Source organism: Camellia sinensis, chromosome 13, assembly GCF_055761805.1.
Source record: "Camellia sinensis isolate YWXY chromosome 13, ASM5576180v1, whole genome shotgun sequence".
NCBI lineage: Eukaryota > Viridiplantae > Streptophyta > Magnoliopsida > Ericales > Theaceae > Camellia > Camellia sinensis.
The window spans coordinates 136,435,810-136,456,239 of NC_138973.1; the positions used below are offsets into that span (position 1 = coordinate 136,435,810).

Consider the following 20,430-nt stretch of genomic DNA (forward strand, 5'->3'; position numbering starts at 1 on the left):
CATTTCATAAAAAGTCAAAAAATATATTTATTTAGATTATCTCATACACATTCTTTAATTAGTGATGTAATAAATAGAAGCAATCAAACATAGAGGTGTTTTGGGAAAATAGTTAAAAGTTAATTTTTTGATTTTTTTTTACTTTTTGCTTTTTTTTTTTTTTTTGAGAGAGGAAGTAAGTTAAAAGTTGGGAGGTGACTTTTAACCCACTTCTAAAATAGACCATAATTTCTCAATTTTCATCAAATTCCAAAACGGCCCCTAAAGAAATTATTATTACTATGGGTGAGTCTAAGCCTAGCCCCAATTTCTGAGGGACCTTTTTTCCATCCTACCCTTATCCCTCAATTCGCTAATTGCTCTCTCTGTCTTCCCCTAATTCCGAATTAGCCCCCAATTCTAGGGTTTCCCTTCACCGGCCACTACCCCTCCTCTTCCCTCTCAATTTCCGGTAAGTTCTCTCTCTCTCTCTCTCTCTCTCTCTCTCATCCTATTGTGATTCTCCGTTGATTGAACTCGGTGTTGTCTCCTTGTATGTTTGCGATTCAGCTGTTGGGTTATGTCGACTTCCTCTTGTTGTATGTGTGTGCATGTGTATATATATATATATATATGTAATTTTGACATGAAGTGGTATTGTAATGCATTGATTCAGATCTATGGGCTTGAAATTTTTCGTCGAAGGATAGTTTTGTTGTCAGTAATCAATACGTCTTCATATTAGACCTTTCTCAATTTTTTTTTTTTTTTTTTTTTGGGTTTTCGTTTCAATCATTAGCTTAAATGCATTCTCTAAATAATAGGGTGTTTTAATGATAATGATTAAAAAACTGTTTTTCATACTTCTTTGCCTCTCCATTCATCTCCAAAAGTTAGCTTTATTTGGTGGTTTGGTTTTTGTACTTGTAGGCTCTGATGTGCCTGCTTGTGGCCATTATATGTTGTATCCACAATTCCCTTTTATACAGTAGCACCGTTTATGAGAGAGGACCGGGAATACAAGCTTAGCTTGTAAAATTTAGCAATGTTGTAAAAATAAATTAAAAAATTTGTAGGGTTCTATGCCCCAGCTGGGAGTATCCAACCTATGACCTCCATTTTATGGGTGTGAATCCTATCCTAACCAACTGTCTGTCCCTTGGACTTCATTTTCTTAGTACTTGGGTTGAGCTTGTTTCAAGCAACATGATCATGGGATGACAAGGTTTTTAACGTCTTATTTTTAAATTTTGCTTCTGGGTTTGACTGTGAGTTTTTTTTTTTTTTTTTACAAAAAATAAATAATAATAGTTACCAATTGTAAGTACAGTACTCATCTCAAGGGGAAATCCACAGTATGTGCTGGATAAAAAAGCAAAAGCTCAACAAACACTACATAAGAGTAAATTGTCCCACAAACTAAAAATAACATATCCGGATTTTTCACGAGAATGAATAGACCAGAGATTAGGGGCGGAGCCATAATTTTTTTTTTTTGGGGGTGGGTGGCACAAATTTATACTATGAAGGGTGATTTTCAGAAAAATGAAAATAAATAACATATGCTTGACGATATAAACTCATGCTACTAAGATTGACAATGGATGAAAAAAAGATAATATAGAGCTTCCCAGTTTGGGTTAGGAATATAATCTGAACATCTCAAAGAAGTAGAGAGGGAGAAAGTGACAATGTACAAAGAAAGTAGGAGAGTATGTAATGTAGGACAAGTAGGGACATTGCTGGATTTTGAAAATAGAAGTTATTTGATGGCCTAAACAATGAGTAATTTAGAGTTTCAAGGGTTAAATTGAAAGCTAATAGGTAGGGGATGGGAGTAGGGTTGGTTTGAGGGTCATTGGATGGAGTTTTGAGGTTGAAAAGTGCACTTTTAGAGAGCTGTGAATAATAATCCAAGAATAGTAAATTGAAACAAAAAAGAACTAGAAAGAAGAGAAGAAGATAAGTCTAGGCGTCGCACATAGATTCTATGCACATAGATTCTATAGGCATCACACAAATTCAAAAGAGGCTTCAAAACTCTCAAAATTCTTTAAAATATTAACTCAATTGAATCGAAGCATTACATGACTTTATATAGACTATAAGGACTTCCTAAACCAATTAGAACAAAAAAAAAAAAACTATTATAATATCTTAGATTTCCAAAACTAATTTAAGACTAAATAAGAAATATAAATAAAACTAATTAAATAATTTGGTCTATAAGATAACCCATGGCCGACCCAGACAACCCATATTCAGAAATTCTGCAAATTACCAAAATACCCCTAATCTTAAAATCCTAAAAAACATAGATATAATTATAAAATAAGACTTCAATAGTACTAGAAACATAATAATAGAAGATTTCTATCAGTTTTTCTATGAAATCATGCCAATGTCCAAATGTCATTGCTTCTTTAAATTTAGCCATCTTTGGGCTTTTTATACTCTACGTCATTCTCCTTTGGTTAGAAAAAGACCTCGAGTTTTGAAGTGTTGAAGTATAAGAATCCACAAGTTTTGAAATTGCATCCATGCCTTCACATTAAAATCTTCAAGTTGGCAATCGTTTCATTGGAGGTAGCAATGGAAGCAATATGATATTTTCAACTGTAAAGTTAAATTTTTTTGGAATAACAAAATCAATTGAAGTAGAACGTGAACCCTTGAATTGATCTAAGTGTCGAATTTGAATGCTATTGCTTGCATCAATAACCAGGGATTCAATATTCTCAACCTTTACCTCAACCGAAATGTCATCATGCAATTCAATTTTGCAGTCCTCTTGTGACTTTGGTATATGCAGACGCTTGTCATGGGTAGAGACTCATTAGATGAGTTTGTTGGCACCACATCAGAAAATTTCGGTAACAAATTAGTGCCCTGTAAAGGCATATTTTGCTCAGAATCAGTATTTTCTTGCTTTAATTTTTCAGCCTAGACTGCTTGTATGGTATCCAAATCTTCAATTTGAGATCTTGCCTCTTCTTGAACAATTTGAGAATTCACTTGTAGCACTTTTATCTCAGGAATGGGAGCCTTTTTATGCTTTATAATATGGTTTTCTTTTGTTTTGGGCAAAATCTGATTGTTTTCTTTCACATATGACTTCAGTTGCGCATCTTTGACAACAATATTTGGTTTTGGTACTACTTGTGATGCGTGTCTCACACAATTTTGTGGTTGTTGCAGCAATCCTACCTTTGTAGTAGGCTTCAAAACTATAGATTTCTCCGTAAATTTTACAAAATACTCAAATTGCATAGATGTTTTAATAGTATTTTCAAGATCTTCCAAATATTCATGAGACATCTCTTCTTTAATTCCAGATCTCAACCTACTCTAGATTTGATAAATAATTCCTTGTATTTTCTTACATAATCAATCACACGCATATCACTTTGCTCAAGCGCATGCAATTGATCAAGAAAATCATCTTGAAGATCCCTTAGACGAATTTTCTCTCTAAGAAGCACTTTACCCTCTTCCCAAGTCAATCTACTTGTATAGGATCTCCTATAGTGTGAAAACATCATGGTGGAACCTTACGTTCTAATACCAAACTGATGTAAAACAAGTAGGGATAGCGTGGGATTTTGAGAATAAAAGTTATTTGATGGCCTAAACAGCGAGTAATTTAGGATTTCAAGTGTTAAATTGAAAACTAATAGGTGAGGGAAGCGATTAGGGTTGATTTGGAGTGATTGGATAGAGTTTTGAGGCTGAAAAGTGCACTTTTAGAGGGCTATAAATAGTAATCCGAGAATAGTAAATTGAAACAAAAAGAAGAAGAAAGAAGAGAAGAAGATAGGTCTAGGTATCTCATCTAGATTCCATAGGCATAACACCTAGGGTTAGGGTGTTAGAATGTGCTAGGATATTTCCTATTTTATTCTCATTCAGTCTTTATTTGCTGTAATGGGCCTTTATTTAGGCCTTAACTTATGTTTATGATTTAATATAAAAGGGTATGATAAACCACTCATACCCTAATTTTTCCTCTTCTAAAATTAACATGGTATCATAGCAGAACTAGAAGAAGGAAAAGGAAAAAAAAAAAAAAAAAAAAAACTCCTAGCCGTACCACCCCAGGGAAAGCCACAGCACCACCACCTCAGCCCGCAAGCCCCAGGCGAAGGCATCTAGGGTTCCGACAGCCCCAGTCGGAGTCACGACTCTAGTCGAAGGCATAGGCGCAACCCCTAGGGCTCGTCGGCTGTCTTGGAGCCCTGTGGTCTGTCTTCGTCTTCGTCGACATCGCTCTCTCGGTCTTTACACGTAACTCTTTCGTCTTCATCTCTCTCTGTCTTCGTAATATGTAAGTCTCTCTGAGTCTGTATTCTCCCCTTCGTAATATGTCAGTCTGTATTCTCCTTTTCTTAATCTCTCTTTTGACGGTCTTCTAAAAAAAAGAAAAAAAAAAAAAAAAAAAAACGGACAAAAAAAAAAAATAAAAAATAAAGTAAAATAATAATATTCTCTTAAATTTATTTTAAATTCATTATTATATTCTCCCATCTTTCGGGTTTGTGATTCACTCTGGGTGTGTTTGTGAGGGTTCCGTCGCGACGTCTTTATGGCTAAATTGACTAGTGAGTCTACTACTTCGCAGCCTGCTACACAGGGCGCGAGTCTTGTTTTGACTACTTCGATGACCGATTCTCTCCACCCTGGCTAGAAAATCACCACCTCTCTCTTTAATGGTCAGAACTATCTTGCGTGGTCACAGAGTTTGACTATATTTTTGAAGAGCAAAGGGAAGATGGGATATGTTGATAGGCGTGTTCAGGCTTCCAGTATCACCGATATAGGTTATGATCAGTGGGAGATTACAAATTCTCTTATCATGGTTGGTTGATACACTCTATGGTTCCGGGGATTTGTGAGGAATACTTGTCTATGGACATAACACAGGATATTTGGGAGGCTGTGGCCACTACGTATTCCTGCAAAGGTAATTTCTCACAGATTTTTGAGTTGCGACGCTCTATTGACCGGTCCGTTCAGGGTGAGATGACTATTCTCCAGTATTTTACTTTCCTTAGCAATGAGTGAAAACGACTTGATCATCTTCAGGACTACAAGCCTGTTTGTCCCACAGATTCTGTTGGTTACCGGAAATTTGTTGAACAAGTGCGGGTCTTCAAGTTTTTGGAAGATTTGAATGTAGAGTTTGATCCTGTTTAGAGTCGTGTGCTTGGTATGGATGCTCTTCCTTCTCTCCAAGAAGCGTTTGCTTCTGTGCAGAATGAGGAGAGTTGTCGTTCTGCTATGCTTTCAGCTGCCTCTTCTGATCAATCTGCCCTAGTTTTTGCCCCCTCTCGAGATGGGGATCGTGGTTCTCGTCCTCCTTCTGAGAAGGATACTCTCTTCTGCGATTTTTGTTGTCGCCCGCGCCACACCCGTGAGACTTGTTGGAAGTTGCATGGACAACCATCTGGAGGTCGTGGAGACCATTCTGGTTCTCGAGGGGGTCGCTCCAGGCAGTCTCGAGGCCGTGGGCCCAATGCCCGAGCCCATCATTCTGATGCAGTTGAGCCACAATCCACTGCTGCAGTCGATTCATCTGCTGATATCTCGGGGTTTTCTACTTCTGAGTTGGAGGTTGCTCTTCGCCACTTGCTAGACCGTCGGGCCTCTAGTTCATCTTCAGGTAATATTACCCAGTCAGGTAACTTAGCTTCTGTTACAAGTGCTTTCCTCTCTCATCAAATGTTACCTTGGATTATCGATTCTGGTGCTTCTGACCACATGTCTGGTTCTTCTGATTTGTTCTCCGCGTATTCCCCTTCTTCAGGGCAGGATAAAGTTCGAATTTCTGATGGTACCATTTCTTCTGTGTCTGGGAAAGGTTTAACTCATGCCACCGCTTCTCTTCCTTTATCTTCTGTCCTACATGTTCCCAATTTTAGTATTAATCTTTTGTCTTTGAGTCATATTACTTAGGACTTAAATTGTAGCGTGACCTTTTTCCTTGATTATTGTCTGTTTCAGGACCTTATCACGAGGAAGATGATTGGCAGTGGTAGACACAAGAATGGTCTCTATATCTTGGATCAAGTAGACAAGCTGGCTCACTCATCCATTCAGTTTCCATCTACCAAGGAAGACATTTGGCTGTGGCATTGCCGTCTTGGGCATCCATCCTTTTTGTTATTTAAGCATCTTTTTCCTTCTGTTTTTTTGAAAAATAATGTTTTTGAGTTTCATTGTGAGTCATGTTAACTTGGCAAACAACACAGAGCTTCTTTTGCTCATTCTATTAATAAAAGTTTAGTTCCTTTTTCTTTGATTCATTATGATGTATGGGGTTCCTCTCGTTTTGTGTCTTTAAAGGGTCAAAGATGGTTTGTCACCTTTATTGGTGATTGTTCTAGGACCACCTGGGTGTATTTTATGAAGGACAAATGTGAGGTGTTTTCTGTGTTTCAAAATTTTCATAAAATGGTTTGCACTCAATTTAGGGCAGTTGTCAAAATTCTGCGTTCTGATAATGGGGGGGGAAATACATTGATTCTGGACTTGCCAGCTATTTTGCCACTCATGGTATTATTCATCAAACTTCTTGTACAAATATCCCTCAACAGAATGGTGTTGCCGAGCGTAAAAACCGGCATCTTCTTGATATTGCGCGTTGTTTATCCTTTGACATGCGCATTCCTCGATCCTATTGGGGGGAAGCGGTTCTCACGGCTGCCTTCCTCATCAATCGGCTTCCTACTCAAGTTCTTCATAAACAAACTCCTCTTCAGGTTTTGTTCGGCTTCCAAGTTTCTGCTGCCTTCTCCATTCCTCCCAAAACCTTTGGGTGTGTGTGTGTGCTTTGTTCATAACCATTCTCTTACCCCGTAGTAAGTTGGATCCTCGGTCTCTTAGGTGTGTCTTCCTGGGTTACTCCGCCACTCAAAAGGGCTACAAGTGTTATCATCCCCCCTCTCGCAAATGGTTTGTCTCTATGGATGTGTCTTTCTTTCTCAGTCCTACTTTCTCTCCTCCCTGGTGTCCCCGTCATCTCTTCAGAGGGGCCTTGGTGTGAAGAGATTCCTGTCTCACTGCCATCACCATCAGTTATTGCGACTCCTGAGACTATTATTACTGATGATCCATCTGAGAATGCTGACTTTCCATCTGCAGTGAAAGACGACAAAGTGTATGTCAGGGACAAGGGTAGACAAAAAGTTACTTGGGTACAAGAGACTAATTCGGATTCTCCACTGTTATCTTTTTCTTCTGATGAGTGTCCAAAATCCTTTCCTTCTGGTGAACCTCCAGGTAACTCAATTCTTTCTGATCTAGATGTTCCCATTGCTAAAAGGAAGGGGGTTAGGTCATGTACTCAACACCCTATTTCTCATTTTGTCTCCTACACTAATCTGTCTTCTTCTTATAAAGTTTTTTTGTCTAAAGTTTCTTCTGTGAGTCTTCCTTTCAATTTTCAGGATGCTCTTTCTACTCTTGAGTGGAAGCACGCCATGATGGAGGAGATGAGAGCGCTTGCTAAAAATGGCACTTGGGAATTGGTTGCGTTATCTAAGGGCAAACGACATGTTGGATGTAAGTGGGTGTACACTATAAAGCACAAAGCCTATGGTTTAATTGAACGTTACAAGGCTAGATTGGTGGCCAAGGGTTTTACTCAAACTTATGGAGTAGACTGCCAGGAGACATTTGCATCGGTTGCTAAGATGAATTCTGTCAGAGTCCTTCTCTCTCTTGCCTCTAATCTTGACTGGCCTATCCATCAATTTGATGTGAAAAATGCTTTCCTCCATGGAGATTTGGCAGAAGAAGTGTACATGGACATTCCCCCTGGCTTTGAGGATGTTAAAACCACAGGAAATGTGTGCCGGTTACGCAAGTCACTTTATGGCCTTAAGCAGTCTCCTAGGGCTTGGTTTGAGAGGTTTACTCAGGCCATGCTGAGATATGGTTTCAAACAGAGTCAAGCTGATCATACTTTGTTTGTGAAACACTCCTCACATGGTAAAATGACAGCCGTCATTGTCTGTGGATGATATTGTACTCATAGGGGATGATGTTGAGGAGGTTCCTCGGTTAAAGGAGTATTTGGCTAATGAGTTTGAAATCAAAGACTTAGGCAACTTGAAGTACTTTCTAGGCATTGAGGTTGCTCGGTCCAAAGATGGTATCTTCATATGTCAACGAAAGTATGTGCTTGATTTGCTAAAAGAAACGGGAATACTTCGAAGTAAAGTATGTGATACACCACTAGAGCCCGGACTAAAGCTTAGTAAGGATCAAGGAGGCGAGCCTGTAGACAGGGGGAGATATCAGAGACTAGTGGGTAAACTTATTTACTTATCCCATTCGCGGCCTGATATTGCTATTGCAGTGAGTATGGTTAGTCAATTTATGCATGCTCCACGTGCAACTCACTTAGAGGCGGTTATGCGGATTCTGAGATACTTGAAATCTTCTCTGAGAAAGGGTCTTTATTTCTTAAAGCATGATCGTCTTAGTGTAGAGGCATATACAGATGCTGATTGGGCTGGCTCAGTAACTGATAGAAGATCCACTTCTGGCTATTGTACCTTCGTTGGCGGAAATCTAGTTACTTGGAGAAGTAAGAAACAAAATGTTGTTGCGCGGTCTAGTGCAGAGGCCGAATTCAGAGCAATGGCTCAAGGTGTGTGTGAGCTTTTATGGATTAGATTATTATTGCGGGATTTGGGGATTCATCAGACAGATTCTACGAGGCTATATTGTGACAATAAGGCCGCCATTAATATAGCCCACAATCCGGTTCAGCATGATCGGACCAAGCATGCGGAGATTGATCGGCATTTTATCAAGGAAAAGCTTACTAGTGGCACTATATGTACGCCTTTCGTGCGGTCTGGGGATCAATTGGCTGATGTTCTTATCAAAGGATGAGGGATTAAACCATTCCGTGACATTCTCAAAAAGCTGAGCATGAGAGATATCTTCGCACCAGCTTGAGGGAGAGTGTTAGAATGTGTTAAGATATTTCCTATTTTATTCTCATTCAATCTTTATTTGCTGTAATGGGCCTTTATTTAGGCCTTAACTTATGTTTATGATTTAATATAAAAGGGTATGATAAACCACTTATATGCTAACTTTTCCTCTTCTAAAATTAACATAGGGTTGCATCACACAAACCCAAAAGAGGTTTCAAAACTCTCAAAAGTCTTTAAAATATTAACTCTATTGAATTCAAAGCATTACATGACTTTCTATCTATGTTACCTGAAATGTGGATCATTTTGGTATGTGGAACGGGAATTGGAACGGGAATGCGGCACGCCACATGCTTTAAAATGTGATACGATAGGGGTAGATTTGTATATATTATTATACTTAATAATTTAAGGTACTTCTAGAGTAATTTTTAAAAAAAAAATAATTACACATACAATAAAATGTAATATTTTCTATGAGCATTATGACCCATTTTTTGTTTTTTTTGTCTTGTCAAAATTAATTCACCTTAGATTTTAGTTCATTATATTTGATTTTTTTTCCTCCTAAGGTAATATTTAAGGGCATATATTGAAAAAAAACTTTTGGGATCGCTTTAAATCACTAAATTTACCGTTTTGGAACAAAAGTGTACCATGTTTCGAAATGTGTATACCAATACGTAATTCGCTGGATATTAGCGTTTCTAGTAGCATAGTTTTATATAGAGTTTAGAGACTTCCTAAACCAACTAGAACCAAAAAAGGAAACTACTATAATATCTTAGACTCTAGTCTTTGATAGAGTCGAGTGGAAAAGAAGGATTCATATAACTAACCTCATTTAATGAGATTTAAGGCTTGGTTTGGTTTAGTGTGGTTTGGTTTGGTTTACTATAATATCTTAAGACCAAATAAGAAACATAAATAAAAACTAATTAAATAACTTGACCTATAAGATAACCCATGGGCGGCCCAAACAACCCATATTCAGAAATTCTGCAAATTACCAAAATACCTCTAAGCTTAAAATCCTAGAAAACATAAATATAATTATAAAATAAGACTCTGATAGTACTAGAAACATAATTATAGAAGATTTAAATTTAGCCTTCCTTGAACTTCTTATACTCAGCATCAGTATGGAAGAAGTGAATATCTTGGGTGCATAAAATAGGGAGTCAAACTATGGTTACAAAACTAGTGTTTTGGGCATGGTCATATTGTGTGTAAGTAAAGTTCATTTTAGTGGTAAGTAGGATTAATTTCAGTGGTATACAGGTTCAGTTTTAGAGGCAATGTGTGGTAGTTGGGTCAAATCCAATGGCAAGTAAAAATTACAAAAACGACTTTGTTTTCTGGATAAACCATCTTGTTTTTTGAATCTGGTTTTAATCTTTACCAATCAAGGGTTGAGATTTTTCTTTATATAAATCTGACGGTTAGAAGTGATTTTTAGGTATGATACCCCAAAATCATTTTTTTAAAACATAGACAAATCCTATGAAGTAGATACATATTGTATCTTTGACATGGGCTTAGGAATTGACATTTGTTTTACAAAATTTAATCAAAATGATGTGAAAGTTGCATATGGTTTTGTGTAATAATATGATGGTGGTGGGGTTATAGTAGTCAAAAAGGGTAAAGTTTGAGTTCCAAAAAGCAAACATTCAATAAAAAAAATTAAAATTTTAATATTAAGAGTGGCTTTGTGAAATCTGCTGGGTATTTCAAGTTTTTTTAATAATTTCAGTTTAAGAATACACAGAAAAAATTTTGGGGGGCCAGTTTAAGAATACACAAAGATATCAACATCACCTATATATAAAAAAGAAAAATTTGAGACTTTTAGCTCTGCCCCTGCCAGAGATTGCTCAAATTCTATCAACCTTTCCCTGTGTTATCACCTGTTAAAGCCTGCACAACGCATCAGGATTCCGTTTCATTCATTTGAAGACTACCTCCAACCTTCTCTTTTATCTTTGGTTGCTCGGGTTGGTTCAGCTGAGCTGAATTTTATGTTGTTGGACTTGGGTTTAACTGTAACCACCTATCTAAGAGGTATATGTTAATAATTTGGAGGACATTACGCATGTGTGTAAAGTAGATAAATGGTCAATTGCATAGCTGTAATTTCCGTCAGTCAAATGTCGGGGTTTGGTTGAGTCAAGCTTAACTTTCTGTTGTTGGACTAGATTGCATCAATAGAAGAACTAAGGTCCAATGGGTGTATGTTTGTCATTTGCAGGGCATTCCACGTGTTTAAAGTGGATACACAGTCATTTGCATGTCTGTAGTTTCCATCTGTCCAATGCCTAAATTAATTTATAAAGGCGAACAGTTATTGCACATTTTGATGGCTCATGGAATTCTATTAACTCCTTTGTTTGCAAAAGATTTGGAAATGGATCCATTCTGCTTTCTTTAATGGCATCTGGATGAATTTATTTCTCCTTTCCTGATATTTGGTTTTAGGCATGAACTGATCTTTGTTTTATTCTGGAGAGAATATTATTATTTATAATTAATTTACAGCCAACTTGTGTAATACATAACAAGCCAACTTAACTTTCATTTGGTGTTCTGCAAGCTCCACCATGATAAGCGCACCTTTTAACAACCGTAATTTTTAAAACTTGCATTTGTGAACATGCTTTAAATGGTATGAAGACAGAAAATATAGATTTATTTGTTTTTTGATTGCTTATAGGAACTTCTGACAATATTTTGGGATGGCAAAGGGGAAGCTTATATTAATTTGCCAATCTGGTGGTGAGTTTTTGAAGGATGATGATGGATCCTTGAAATATGCTGGAGGGGAGGCACAGGCAGTAAATGTTAATTGTGAAACGCTGTTTGATGCTCTCAAGTTAAAATTAGCTGAAATGTGTAATTTGGAATATAAAACCGTTTCCATCAAGTACTTCCTTCCCGGAAACACTCGGACACTCATCACTTTGTCAAATGACAAAGACCTAAAAAGGATGCTTGACTTCCATGGGAATTCAGTAATAGCAGATGTTTTTGTTATGGGAACAGAAGGTTTTAACGGTGATACCTTGAACATATTCACCAACAGGTATCTGTCTTAGGTGCAGATTGTTTCTATGATAACAGCTCTATTTATCCTTGTTTCCATTTCTTATTTATTTTATATTATAAAATGGTTACTACAATTATTATTTATCAAAAAAAAAAAAGGTTACTACAATTATAGTTGACAGCCTGTTGCCAGTCACACACAGCCTGGAGAAACACTTTTGTCAAAGCATCCCTAAAATGATCCTCATTTTTTTTGTTGAAATGATACTGCCAACCATTGTTGTCAAATCAGGAATTGAATCGTGAATCGTTTTGCGAAAATAGTTAATTGTGAATCGTAAAATTCACTTTGTGTACTATAATATATAATTTTATTTATGTATATACATATAAAAATACAGATATAGTATTTAAAATGAAATAATTATCAATATAATGAAATTTTCTATATGTATACACATAAAATCACATATTAATTTAATTAATTGGTCTCTTTTTTTATTATTGCGAAGATGACGTTTTATGTATTATGCAAACAAAAGTGAATAGTGAAGCTTAATGAATTCTACTAAATCACAATTGAATCATAAGATTCACATAATTTAAGATTCAACAGTACAAATTGAATCATATGAATTGAATCATATGAATCGAATCATGAATTGCAAGATTCTAACAATCATGTTGCCAGCCCTGTTTGCTATTATGTAGTCCCTTATGATTGGCATTTTACTGCTGATCAAATCTTTTTTACATGCCTGCATGAAATTATCTTAGTAATACTTGCAGGGAGACTGGCATAAAAGTAGCTGAGTCTGTGAACTGTGTTGTTGCACCCAAAGCTGCTGTGACTACATCACCGGTTGATGCTTCTGGTCCTGTTGGTACTTCTGCTGCTTGCGTTGCCACTAGGAGGACTAAAGCACGAAAGAAGGCTACTCCTGCTTTTACTGACTCAGTAACAGGTGTTGATGCAACTGAAAGGAGGAGGCCCACTAAAGCAACTACAACCTCAAATACTCCTCATGATGATAGTGATAATTCCAGTGCTCCTCTGTACTCTCCTGCTAATGTTGCTGCTATGTCAAACGATCACAACTTAATTGAAGTAGATATGGGTACTACCCCCGCAGATACCGTTAAGAAACGAAGACGTATTGCCTCCTGGAAAGTTGGAGTCAATGGCTCGACCATTGTTGCTGTCCCTGATGATGATGATGCTGGGGACAAAAGACCACGAAAAAAGAATAGTCGAAGTTTGGTGGCTGATGATGACATGAGGCAAGAAGGGGAAGAAGTAGCTGGAGAATATGATTTTGGTACTCTTCTCCCCAACTCTGACGATGTCTCTCTGGAAGAACTAATTGCATCTTGGAAAGATGGTATTACTGGTATTGATCAGGATTTCAAAAATGTGTATGAGTTTCGTGATGCATTGCAGAAATATTCCATTGCACATTGCTTTGTGTACAGGTTAAAGAATAATGACAGTAATCATGCAAGTGGCGTATGTGTAGTTGAAGGTTGTTCTTGGAGGATTCATGCATCTTGGGTCCCGGCTGCTGCGTCATTTAGGATTAAAAAGTTCAATAATTCACACACATGTGCAGGGGAATCTTGGAAGTCAGCTCATCCAACAAAGAATTGGTTGGTGAATATAATCAAGGACAAGTTACGAGATTTCCCATATCAGAAACCCAAGGACATTGCTAATGGCATTTTACGGGACTTTGGTATTGAATTGAACTATACACATGTACGGCGTGGAATTGTTGATGCTAGGGAACAACTTCAGGGCTCATATAAGGAGGCATATAATCAGTTATCTTGGTACTGTGAGAAGATCATGGAGACAAATCCTGGTAGTTTTGTTAAGCTCGCAATTGGTGATGACAAAAGATTTCAATGCTTTTTCTTATCCTTTCATGCCTCGATACATGGTTTCCAAGAAGGTTGTCGTCCCCTTCTTTTCCTCGAATCTACATCCCTAAAATCTAAGTGTCACGAGGTTCTACTGACAGCAACCGCACTGGATGCGGATGATGGTTTCTTTCCAGTTGCTTTTGCTATAGTTGATGTTGAGAATGATGATAATTGGCACTGGTTTTTGGAACATTTGAAATCAGCATTGCCAGTTTCAGGATCTGTAACTTTTGTTTCTGATAGGGAGAAGGGATTAAAGGAGTTAGTTTTTAAAGTATTCGAGAATGCTTGTCTTGGTTACTCCATGTACCACCTTTTGGAAAGCTTCAAAAAAAGCTTAAAGGGTCCTTTCCATGGGGATGGGAAAGGTTCCTTACCTGGCAATTTTGTAGCTGCTGCCCACGCAGTCCGTCTTCTTGGTTTCAAAAAGTATACCGAGCAAATTAAGCTGGTCTCTTCTGATGCTTACAATTGGGTCATGCAAATTGAGCCAGAATATTGGACGAGCACATCATTTAAGGGTGTGCGTCATAACCAAATTACACAAAATGTTGCAGAGTTGTACATTAAGTCGATGGAGGAAGTGCGGGAATCACCTATAACACAAAAGATAGAAGCGCTAATACGTATGATTACAGAGTTGATAAATACACGTCGAATGGATTCAAGTATGTGGCCTATGAAACTTACTCCATCAAAAAAGGAAAAGCTACATGAAGAAATTGTTGACGCACGCGGCCTTAAGGTGTTAATGTCATCTGATGCCCTATTTGAAGTTCACAATGATGCCAATCACGTTGTAAATCTTAATAAATGGGAGTGCACTTGCCTGGGGTGGCAAACTACAGGGCTACCTTGCCGCCACACTATTGCTGTTCTCAATCACACGTGCAGGAGCTTATATGATTATTGTTCAAAGTACTTCACCGTAGATAGCTTCCATTTAACATATTCTGAGTCCATAAGCCCTGTGGCTGCTGTTGTCGAGCCTGCGGAGGAAGAGACTGCCTCGGACATCGTGCATGTGCTTCCTCCTTGTCCCTCCTCCCGATCACGAAGTCAACCGAAGGCAAAAGAGGCCAACATGCCAGAACAAACTACAGGGGTAGATTCATGCACCAACAGCAAGGAAGCAGGGCATAATAAAGATTCTTGTGAGGCTAAAGAGGCCAATGTTCTGGAACTGACGACAACGGTAGATTCATGCACGAAAAGCAAGGAAGCAGGGCATAATAAAGATTCTTGTGAGGCTAAAGAGGCCAATGTTCTGGAACCGACGACAATGGTAGATTCATGCACGAACAGCAAGGAAGCAGGGCATAATAAAGATTCTTGTGAGGCTAAAGAGGCCAATGTTCTGGAACCGACGACAATGGTAGATTCATGCACCAACAGCAAGGAAGCAGGGCATAATAAAGATTCTTGTGAGGCTAAAGAGGCCAATGTTCTGGAACCGACGACAACGGTAGATTCATGCACGAAAAGCAAGGAAGCAGGGCATAATAAAGATTCTTGTGAGGCTAAAGAGGCCAATGTTCTGGAACCGACAATGGTAGATTTATGCACGAACAGCAAGGAAGCAGGGCATAATAAAGATTCTTGTGAGGCTAAAGAGGCCAATGTTCTGGAACTGACGACAATGGTAGATTCATGCACCAACAGCAAGGAAGCAGGGCATAATAAAGATTCTTGTGAGGCTAAAGAGGCCAATGTTCTGGAACCGATGACAATGGTAGATTCATCCACGAACAACAAGGAAGCAGGGCATAATAAAGATTCTTGTGAGGCTAAAGAGGCCAATGTTCTGGAACCGACGACAATGGTAGATTCATGCACCAACAGCAAGGAAGCAGGGCATAATAAAGATTCTTGTGAGGCTAAAGAGGCCAATGTTCTGGAACCAACGACAAGGGTAGATTTTTGCACTAACTGCAAGGAAGCAGGGGATAACAAAGTTGATTGCGAGGCTACGTTGTAGCTTCTGTGCTTCCTCTTGTATGGTATTATTCTGTACATTTCTCTATAATCAATTACTGAGGTAGTCTCATTTATTCAGAAAGTTGAATATGCACTTCTGTCACTAATGGAATTGTATGTTGTAGTTTTAGCATTGTCTTAAACTCTCTTGTTGGCTTTCCAACAACTAATTTAAGAATTTCTTTTTCAAGTTTTTCAGTTTCTATCAATTTATGAGTGTTTGATCTTGTTATATTCGCATATACCAAGTGTAAAGTCGCACCAAGTGCTTTCACAGGTTCGATGAAATAAAAAATGTTTTACTGCTCCAAGCAAATCAAATCAAGTCTTAAGTTCCATCAAATGAGTTTGGCTATATGAATCATTTTTCTCTATTCGACTCTATCAATAGCTATTTGATTAGTCAAATCAAAGAGATTCATATCTCTATTTGTTACATTAGTCTACGTCAATTTAAATTTGCCCCTTCTCCTAACACTTTCATCTACCATCACTGTATCGCATCTCTTCACCACTATCTTTGTTGGTCTTTGTTGTATATGATCAAACCATCTCAATCTATTATTTCTCAACTTATTTTTTATCGGTACTACTTCTATCCATTCATGAATATGCTCATTTTAACTCTATTTTTTCTAGTCTTGCCATACATCTATTTTAGCATTCTCATTTTAGCAACAATCATCTTATCTGCATTTTGTTTCTTAGTTGTCCAACATTTCATCTCATACAGCATTATTGGTCTAATAGCCGTTATATAGAACTTTCTTTTTAGTTTAGTGAGTACTCGTTTATTGCATAGTGCTCCAGAAACACTCCTTCATTTAAGCTATCCCGCCTTAATTTTGTGAACTACATCCGCTCCAATCTTTCCAGCCACTGTGATAATCGATCCTAAATAATGAAATTTTCATTCTTAGATAGTTCTTGGTTCTCAATTTTCGCTTCTCCTCTGCTTCCATTGTTATTTTTATTATAATTACACTCCATGTACTCTGTTTTAGTTCTGCTTATCCTAAATTCAAATTAGTGTTAACTCCTCTAATCTCATCTACTAAAACTATATCATCTGTAAAAAGCATACACTATGACATATCATCCTGAATATTTTTCGTCAACTCATCCATACCTAAAGCAAAAAAAATAAGGACTTAAAGGTTGATCCTTGATATAATCTCACAATAATTGAAAAGTTATTTATTTCTCCAGCCGACGATCTAATAGTGGTCACCAATTTATAGTAAATTGAAATATATTTGTGTCGAGGATTTAACAAAGGTGGGTGAAATATAATTATGTTTTGTTCACATTCCACCCATCTTTTTTATTTCCCTTTTCTAATTCCTACTTAAATTCATGATTTAAACACAACCTTACAATTTCATGTTTCCGTTCACACAATACACACTAAACAATTTCTTGTGGAACACAAGGTATTTAGCATAAATTTCACCGTGATTGAACTTCTATGAAACAAAAGCCACAATAACTCAAGTCAACAATTGCAAACAAAGAGCCTAATTCCAAATTAGAAGTTCGTCTAAAGTTGTGAAGTAGTGATCAATTAGAAGCCTACATTAAAATAGACAAATACGAAGGAGGTACATGTGAACAACATGCCTGTCAGAGTACGATATTAATACATACCATAGTACAATAATATAAATTATAGTACTCTAGGACTACTTTTCACCACCGACAAACAATTTTTTACAACTTCATTTAAAGTAAAGATAAGATGCTCCAAGACATATTTCTCCAAGACCTCCGGTTTGCAGGACTGGGGCTTGCCATGCCATGAGCCTTGGCACCTGGAGCGACTGGGACACCTAGAACCACCATGGCATTTAATAATGTTTGTGCAGAAATATGTGATAAGAAGAAGAAGATGATGGTGATGCTTGAAGGTGTGTTACTGCATCATTTTCCTTAAGGATGGTATTTGTGCCCACCAATCCTCTCAAGTTGGACCCGACAAGACTCTGAAGGGGTTGTCTATAGAAAATACAGTCCCAACAAATGGAAACGAAAATAAAAAATTGAGAAAACAGGAAGCCTGTGATGGTAAGGTTTTATTACAAGCATGTAAACAGCGATACACAATTTTTTTACGTTGTGTTTGGTTGGGGGATTTGAGGAGAGATTCGAAAAGAAAAGGGAAAAGGTGTGTGAAATTAGATGAAATATAGGTATGTTTAATTCACATTTTACATACATTTTCCATTTCCTTTTTCAAATCGTTCCTCAAATCCCCAAACCAAACACAACATTAGAAAATTAAGAGAAAAAGTCTAGCAGGAGAAGAGGATGGACGATTTGGCATAGAGAACAACATTCATATCTCTCACATGTCTGGCCAATAGATAAGACATAAATTATCAATTTCAATATAGCCTTTTGTTATATAACTTCGAAAATAAATAAGAAAGAATTCACAAGATGAAAGTACTAAAAACAAACAGGATTACTGTGTAGTGCCCCAAACCGTGAGTATATATATTACCAGCAAATTTACAGCAAAACAATATGTCGCTTTGGTGGTATATATTGAAAAAATTGCCCTTTTATATATCAGTTGCAGATTTTTGTTAGCTAGAATTGTTGCAGCAGAGGGTTTAAGCAGCTAATACCATCTACGGCAATATGGCTAAAATATAATAATGCTACAAAAACATAGAAATTATGTTAAAAAAAAAAAAAAAAAAAATCTTATTTGCACATTCCAGATGCTTGTTGAAATGATGTTTGAAAGAAAGAAATATGTGAAAATTGTTATTTCGGTGACTCCATTAATTGATAATCTTCAGTAGCACCCTTTTTTTTTTTTTTAATTTTTTTAAAATTTTTTTTTTCTTCTTGAATTCAGTTAAGAAAGGTGGGCTCTATCCAAGCATGCCTTTCTATGTATCAACTCTTTAACTTGTTCTTTCTATACTTTTCCTAATGGTGCACTCGAGAACAGATTGCCCATATTTTGTTGGAAAATTTTAGAAGTAATTGGGATTATTTGAATGGAATGGTGCAACTCTTCATGGTGTCTCCTTTGATAAAAAAGTTTGATCTAAGAGTTATGACCCTAAGAGCAGCCCCTACACTCAGATTGACTGAAAAGGACAAGCCTATGTGGGTTGCATCCCAACCAGGCCATCTATGGTCTCAATTTTATACCAGCTGTGACTTAGCTTTTGGCCCTCATATCAGAACTTTTAGATTGGTGTGGAATAACTCTCTCCCACCCAAAGTTTAGTTTTTTGGGTGGCTTGCTTGGGAATGTATGGTCAAAACTTCTGTATTTCTGCAAAGGATTGGAGTTCTTGATGGCAATGCTTCTACCTTGCATTTTTTGCATATCTGAGAATGAGACAATCAGCCATGTGCTGTTTTTTTACCCCAAAGTATGGAAGGTTTGGACTGATTTATTGAACTGGTGGGGAACACAGTGGGCTATGCTTGGAACAATTAAAGGTGTGCTCCATTAGTGGCTGGAAATCGATTGAAGAAAGCTGGAAATATGATCTGGAATGCCATTCCCCCAGCAACTTTTTGGTGTATTTGGAAGCACAAGCACGAGTGTGTCTTCAATGGAACACAACCTAATTTGGGCAAGCTGAGAGACCTCATCATAACCAGATTAGCTATTTGGTTGAAAGCTTCATCAAAGGATCGTCAGTATTCTATTCATGATATTTTGTTTAATGTTAAGCAAATTAGAGTTTGTTTAAGAGGGGTATTAATTGTTTGACTGTATTTGCTTTTGTAATTGAGTTGGAATCTCTCTTAGTATTGTTGGCGGGCTTCAATGCTGGACATGAATGGGCTTGCATTGGGTGCTACTGTTACAATCCCGCCATGTATTATACTTTTAATCCTTTAGTTTTGAATGTGCTTATGTGTTTAGTGTGAATTTGAATGCTAATTATGTGATTGATATGATTTTTGGATTCATATCTGTTAGCTGTAGGAATATCTGTTGTGAATTATGTTATAATCTGAAATTGAAGGCCTTAATGGCGTTAGAAACCGAAATTGATTAGTCTATTGTGAATGACATAATTTTTAGAGTCTAATGGGAAGTTCGATTAAAATTTGATTTAGACTAAATTAATTAGAATTAATTAATAGAATTGAGTATGACTAATTAGATTTAACCTAGATTAATTAACCCTAAGCTTGCTTAATTAGTCTAAGCTAATCTAGCATATGTTGTAATCAAGAATTTGAGCAAAAACATTTCATTTGGCTGAGTTTGTAAGTGTTAGAGAGAGAGGGAGCTCAAGTCTAGAGAGAGAGGGGCTAGAAATTGGAGAATTTTGTTTGAAGATTGGGGAATTGAAGAAGACAACTGAAGTTCTTGCTAGAATTAGTGTTATTGAAGACCTTAGGTAAGTGTTTGAACCCTAATTCATGAGTTTAAATCATTTAATATGTGAATTCAAGAAGATATATGATTAAATACAATAAATGAGCGAACAATGATGAATGTGGAGCTAGTTCACACATGCATGCATGGTTTTGTTGAGTTTCACTGTTCTTCAGCATGATTTTATCATCCATGTTA

The 20,430-nt window shown here is 37.1% G+C and overlaps 1 protein-coding gene across 6 annotated transcripts; it reads left to right on the forward strand.

Moving 5' to 3' along the window:
* The first annotated feature begins 302 nt into the window (after positions 1–302).
* Positions 303–16,062, forward strand: LOC114284430 (uncharacterized). 6 transcript variants are annotated; one of them, XM_028227323.2, is made up of 4 exons: positions 303–451; positions 2,705–2,852; positions 11,641–12,009; positions 12,750–16,062. In XM_028227323.2, the coding sequence occupies exons 3-4, from the start codon at positions 11,663–11,665 to the stop codon at positions 15,871–15,873; spliced, it is 3,471 nt and encodes a 1,156-aa protein (XP_028083124.2). In that variant the 5' UTR covers positions 303–451; positions 2,705–2,852; positions 11,641–11,662; the 3' UTR covers positions 15,874–16,062. The 6 variants fall into 6 exon arrangements, with proteins under 6 accessions (XP_028083124.2, XP_028083126.2, XP_082759610.1 ...); XM_082903484.1 differs by having other exon boundaries at positions 306–451; positions 12,762–16,062; XM_082903485.1 differs by having other exon boundaries at positions 360–451; positions 2,766–2,852; positions 12,762–16,062.
* Positions 16,063–20,430: the final 4,368 nt, after the last annotated feature.

What these genes read in the sequence shown, in the direction of transcription:
- LOC114284430 (XM_028227323.2), top strand. Translation starts at nt 11,663, where the DNA reads ATGGCAAAGGGGAAGCTTATATTAATTTGCCAATCTGGTGGTGAGTTT. An exon ending in TTGAACATATTCACCAACAG is followed by an intron (nt 12,010 to 12,749) that starts GTATCTGTCTTA and finishes AAATTATCTTAG; the next exon opens with TAATACTTGCAGGGAGACTG.